Raw genomic sequence first — 6,321 nt, 5'->3', positions numbered from 1 at the left:
GCAAACTTTACTTTTATAGATCCAAACTCCATCCTGAAGCGGATAAGATTGAGTTTAAGTTTGACTAAAATTGGAAAGCTTTGCATAATATGGATCTTGCTGTGCTTCTCGTTGGAGTTCCTTCCACCAATCAGGTGACAGTAGGGAGATTGCTTAGCATTGAAGTTCTCCAACCAAAAACAATGCGTTTGTTCCTTAGTTGTCTCTTCCCTATTTATACTAGATTGTGTAATTGTAACCCATGATCTTTAGTAGCCATGGTGTCTGTACAAGCATGGTGATTCATAGCTCTTATAAATACTTCAGACTTTGTTTGTCAGTTCATACGATAAAAGGCTTTTCCAATTGATATGGCCGCCACTTTTAGATAGCTTTAACGATTACTAACATGTCTTTCTGATAAGTGGATAGTGACAAGATTGATTTCGTAATTGTTTCACTAAAATAAGTTACCGGCTGGTTATTCTGCATCTATATCCACAGGCATCACTCTCTATCATAAAAGGTGGGGAAAAATCTAGAATTTGTAGCACCAGTGGTGTAATGAGAGCTTTCTTTAGCTTTTAAAATGCTCTTACATTTTCAGCAGCCTAGTGGAACCCATCCTTGGTAAGAAGTCTTATTAGTGGCAATCTTGTCAATCCCAAGAAACCTCATACATCCCTAGTAGTGGTAGGAGTTGGCCACCTATTGATAGCCTTTATCTTCGATGGGTCTATGCTCACCCCGCCTTGGACAATAATATGGCCCAAATACTCTACTTGTGTGATGCCAAATTGGCACTTTAATGCCTTTGTAAATAATTGGTTTGCAGCTAAAATTTCTAATAGATGTCGTAGGTGTTTAAGATGTTCATTCCAAATCTTACTATAGACTAAGATGTCATCAAATAATACCAAAATGAATTGCCTTAAATGTGGTTAAAATAAATCATTCATCAAGCTTTAGAATGTAACTGGGGCATTAATTAATCCAAATGGCATCACAACAAACTTATAGTGGCCTTCATGAGTTCGGAAGGCAGTTTTGTGAACATCTTTATCATGCACTCGTATTTGGTGGTAACTTGATCGTAGATCCAATTTTGAGAAATATCAAGCCTCACAGAGTTCATCTAATAATTTATTGATCATTGATATCATATATTTATCTTTGATAGTGATGTCATTGAAAAATCGATAATCCATACAAAATCACCAACTCCTATCCGCTTTCTTCACAAAAAGAACCGGTGATGAGTAAGGATTAAAATTGGTTCCGATTATTCTTGAGTCGAGAAATTCTTTATCTTATCATTCAATCTCAGATTTCTAATGGTAGGGATATCGATATGGTCTCACACTGACTAGTAGCTGACCCGGTTTGTAATGGTATCCCATGGTCATGACTACGACGTGATGGTAAGCCACTTGATGTGGAAGATACCTAAGAAATTTATTCCAGTAGGGCTTGTAAATCCTCCAAGTACTTGAATTCAGGGAACCTTTTTTTAACTAGAAGAATCTGTAGGAGAACTCAATGCCATCATGTAAACCATTCCCATAAAGTTCGTTGAAGGTGTCTGGTTCATCTCCTTGATGCTGGTGGACTACTCGTCTTTTATAAATTTTGATAGTAAGTGCAAGATAGTCCATTTCCACCAGTTCAAGTGTGGCAACCATTGAACCCCTAACATAGCATGACATGTGGTAACTGGCAGAACACAAAAATCTGCTTGTAAGGATATTATTAGCTTAAAGCCCTTACATCTTCCTGTACATGTAACTTTCTTTTCATTAGCTACCCTAACTTGCAAGTCTTGGCCTCACTCCATTGGTTGTCCCAACCATGGAACAATTCCATGGTTAATGAAGTTGTGGGTGCTACCTCCATTTATCAACATAAACACATCATGATTCTGTATTTTTCTTGGCACTTGAATTGTCTAGGGCTGAGCAACTCCTGTAATTGTGTTTAAGGAAATCTTAGGTAAAAGTATTGATAAGAACCTAGGAGCGCTCCTAAACCCATATTATATTAGTCTAGATCAGGATTAAGTTCAGATTCTTATGGTCACCTTGATCCCTAATCACCTTGTGATTAGAAACATTGGTATATGATGAAGATGCCACAATAGGTGATTAATGTTTTATTGACAAGTCAAACTAAAACACTCGATCTCTATTCGATGTTTTAAGTGTTCAAAAAGAACGAAGAGAATTCTTTTGTACAAGTAATTTTCTATATGTATGATGTACTGTATATTATTGAGAAAATAAGCCTTTAAGTAGGCTAAAGTCATAAAACAAAACCCTAAATAATTAGGTCAAAACTGACCAATGACAAGAAAACAAAAGGTGTGGCCGAATTTGACTAACTTTCCTAATCTAATTCGTATTAATTAATTTTTTAATTTTGAAATAGGATTGAATTAATTTACAATCAAAATAATAAAGTATCTACCTTCCTAAATTAATTTATCCAGCAAATAATCAAATAAAAACCAAAATAAAATATTCAAAAAAATAATTTTGAATATATATTCATATTTTATTAAAGTAGAAATATCTTAAATTGATGATAACTGTGTACAGTTTTTTTATGTATTAATATTCACATTTAAATTCCTTAAAATTATACAATAATTTTTTTTAAAAAAAAAAATTATTGATATTGCAAAGCAAATGAACTACTTGGAAGTATGTTGCTTGTCTAGTGAAGGCAGTGGGAGGAGCACATGAATAACACAGGAAAGGGCTGGGTTTTAAATAGCAAAACAAAATAAATAACACCTTGGAATTTGCATATAATAGTTGTTGTGTTTGGTTCTTGTTGAGTCGTTCACCGACAAAATAGTAGATGCCCTTCATGTTAAACAAACAAATGATTATGGAAACTTCGAAGTATTCATTATAGAAGGGTTTGAAGAACATATGATCATTATACGAAATGCCTTTTTTTCGTAAGCAAATTAGAGTTTAGCAAACTGTTGTTTTTTTTATTAACATTATTCCAATCTAGTTTGACAAATCCTTTTGCATTTTGAAACACATTATTAACCATGTCCGAGCCAAATCAACCATGTTCAACTAAGGGTGTAAAGTGTAATATGATTCTCAATCTCGACCTTGTCTCAAGCTCGTAATTTGCGGCTCTCTCTTCTTTTTCCTCGTGTACGTGTGAAAATCGAAGTAGTCAGTCATTCACGGCTAGGGACTAGGAAAAAAGGTGCTTCTCTTTTAGCCCCTACCAATAAGATTCAGCCACTAAAAAGAGTTCCTACAAACTATGTTTGACCATTTTGGTGAATTATAAACTACGTTTGACTGAGCAATGAAAGAATGCCAAATTTAATTTTCATAGTTGAACTAGACCAATAAATCATTGATGGTGAAAACTTTTTCAAAACATTGTGGTCATGAGTCATGACCTTGTGTTCCTCGTCTGGCACACTAAAACTTTGAAGAGTCGTTCACTTGGATATCTAGTAGTGGTTGCCCCACATTGACCTTGCCAAAAGAAATGTTCAGTTTTGGCCCTCATTCACGTCAAAAGTTTTGAGACACAACTTTCAAGAATGGGCATTAAGAAAGCAAACTAAACAACACACTATAAGCAACAAAATCCCTGCTCAAATTTCTAAAATCATATAACCCCGGAAGTTGCTGACAATCAAATAGTAAAACCTATAGAAATAGAGACAAATGTTTTATTTTTCTAAACTCAATACTAAGATAAACAAGATCATATAACCTCCACCCGCCAAATAAATTCTCGAAGCTCGAATGCAAAACCTTGGAGCCAATGTAGGATTTGGATACGAACAAGGCTAGGATTGTCAAAAGTGAATGTCAATGATATTTCATAAAATAAAATAAAATAATAATAATAATAATAATCTAATTTTTAGCTCCATTGGCCAACTCAGCAGATTTTCCTCCATTCAACTCGTCCCACGCTTCAATCCATGTAACCATGGCATCGGCAAGCTTGTTGAAATAGTCATCAACCTTGCCAAGCTTTGCCTTTACTTGCTTGGATAGCTCAATGTAGCATTTCTGAACCGTGGTACACTCCTTTGGAAGTGTAGCAGATTGGAAAAAGGGGATAAGCTCTTCTTGCCAGAAGATTCCTTTGTATTCCTTCTTCAAGTTCACAAATGGATTGCTTGCCTTGCTGTGCCAGATGTAAGGCAATCCTGTCTTGACTCCTAACCCCAAGTGATCACATATAACCTAAAACAGGAAAATCAATGGATGTTACCAACTGCCAAAAAAAAAAAAAATGAACCCCAGTAGTGCAAAGTAAATGGAAGGTGAGTGATTGGAAGAAATACCTTGGTGCACCAGCCAGCCCACATATCGTCGTAGCGACCAATTGGCTGACCATCACCCATGAGTCCAAAGTACATTGCAGGGCCGATCAACTCACGGTTGAATGCGAGATTCATACCGCACATTGGGAAGAGAGTTCCCTTTGGGATTGTCAGGACAGCATCCACATACCTGATAAAAACATAAGCGTTATGTGATCAAAAAAGATCTGCTAAACAAAAAATATGAATGTAACTTACAGAGAATAGGTCATCATAGTTCGTACCTTTCGTTTCTTTCACGAGGCTTGACAAGCTGAGTAGGTGCATCATAATCTGGGATGTTGAGCCAGAGACCATGAGAAACAGCTGTTGGTACACCTTCCCTCAGACTGAAAGGGTAACCGCGGACAAAATCTGCACCTTCACGGTATGGATCATAAAGGGTGTTGTAGAAAAATGGAGTTGATGGACTTAAAAGGTTCTTAATGTGTTGCTCCAGAGCATTGATTTCTTTGCCAGAAGGATCTTTAGCAACCTGCAATTCAATAAAGGAATTAATTAACAAATTCAAATAGTATGATATCCATCCATTCTTCATCAAGTAAAAGCTAGTGAAAATCATTATGAGAATGTAGCACTTGGAAAGGCATGAATGAGATCTGAAGTAAATTAAATGATAATAATGCATGAGCCAACCTCAGATCACTAGATCTCATTGATGGTTTCAGAAAAAGAATGTACTAAACTATAATGAGATTAAAAAATATATATTTAAAAGATGTTGAATCCCTTATTATTAGTATTATTATTATTATTATTATATGGCATCAAATTAACCGAAAAAAAAAACGAGTATAAGATTAACTTATAAACCAAAAGTAAACACAGATCAAAGCATGATCTGGTTACGAACACAAAAAAGCAGTTAAATTTCAATTAAAAAAAAAATTCAGCATGAACAGATCCTTACAACAAAATCTTATGGATCAATTGGTCAAAATCAAGTCAAACCAAAGTAAAATTTTGAAACACACCGAAACAAACTCAAAAACCCAAGATCCCAAACCCAAATCCAGAACAAACCCACAATTTAAAACCCCAAATCCATAACAGAAACGCATAAAAAATTCAAGCTTTTTCCTACACTAGAACTACACTAGAACTCGAAAACCGAAAAGAGATCCAAAATCAAGCAGCAAAAAATAGGAAAATGAATTTTGGGGTTACTTACAAAGCAATCATCGTCGATCGTGTAGACGTACTTCTTCTTGGAGACCATGTAGCCGAAGCAACGGCAAGCTGAGTCCTTGAAGGAAATGCAAGAAGCTTTAGGACCCAGAATTCGGTTAATGTCGTTGCGGTTGTAGAGCTCGTAATCGAAGCCTGCTGGGACTTTGATGACCTTCGAAGGGTCACCGTCCTGGACGATGATGAGGTGGTACGGCTGGAAAAATGGCCTCCACATCTCCAAGAAATCGAGGTTTCGGATCGTGGGTATGACTATGTCGAGCTCATCTTTCAGCAAAGGAGTTGGAGATACCTTGCTTTCTGCCATGGCTGCAAAACCGAGATACAAGGGAAGGAGGGAGGGAGAGAGAGAGAGAAGAGAGAGAGCGAGAGAGAGAGAGCGAGAGAGAGAGAGACAAAGCTTGTGAAGAAGGGAGGAGGAGGCTGCGTTTGTATTTGAAGGATTTGAAGAAGACCAGCCAATCTGAAAAATGGTGGAGGTGGCACGTGCGAAGGAGGTGGGAATAGCGAGGGTGTTATGGTCGGATACAACTAAGATGTGTGCTCGTTTGGAGGTAATTTTTGTGATCTTTATTTGACATTTTTTTTTTCCCCCCCTCAAAAACAATTATAGAATTTTCATAAAATTTTCTACCACTTTGGAAATAATCACAAGAATTTAGGAATGTAATTAATTTTTTTTTTCTATTTTTGTTTAGATATAAAAGAGATTTTGGTATAAATTTCAATCCTTTTGTCAATCACCTTAAATTTGTTGGTTTGGTAATTCAATGCTTGGA

At 36.1% G+C, this 6,321-nt stretch overlaps 1 protein-coding gene across 1 annotated transcript; it reads right to left on the bottom strand.

Annotated features, from left to right (window-relative positions):
- Positions 1-3,593: 3,593 nt before the first annotated feature.
- On the bottom strand, positions 3,594-5,990 carry LOC125422422 (probable UDP-arabinopyranose mutase 1). Its single transcript, XM_048474062.2, has 4 exons — positions 5,526-5,990; positions 4,579-4,829; positions 4,316-4,484; positions 3,594-4,214 (listed from the first exon to the last, which is right to left on the bottom strand). The coding sequence occupies exons 1-4, from the start codon at positions 5,847-5,849 to the stop codon at positions 3,879-3,881; spliced, it is 1,080 nt and encodes a 359-aa protein (XP_048330019.1). The 5' UTR covers positions 5,850-5,990; the 3' UTR covers positions 3,594-3,878.
- Between the last annotated feature and the right edge of the window lie 331 nt (positions 5,991-6,321).

The sequence above is a fragment of the Ziziphus jujuba genome, chromosome 2, assembly GCF_031755915.1.
Source record: "Ziziphus jujuba cultivar Dongzao chromosome 2, ASM3175591v1".
Lineage (NCBI taxonomy): Eukaryota > Viridiplantae > Streptophyta > Magnoliopsida > Rosales > Rhamnaceae > Ziziphus > Ziziphus jujuba.
Note: the sequence above shows the minus strand (reverse complement) of the source record. Positions and strands in the feature narration are given on the sequence as shown.

Excerpts from the sequence above, each read along its gene's own strand:
- LOC125422422 (XM_048474062.2), bottom strand. The coding sequence starts at position 5,849 with ATGGCAGAAAGCAAGGTATCTCCAACTCCTTTGCTGAAAGATGAGCTC. Across the intron at positions 4,485-4,578 it reads CCTCGTGAAAGAAACGAAAG|GTATGTGGATGCTGTCCTGA; the intron begins GTACGAACTATG and ends TGTTTTTATCAG. Across the intron at positions 4,215-4,315 it reads GGGCTGGCTGGTGCACCAAG|GTTATATGTGATCACTTGGG; the intron begins GTATTTCTTCCA and ends TTCCTGTTTTAG.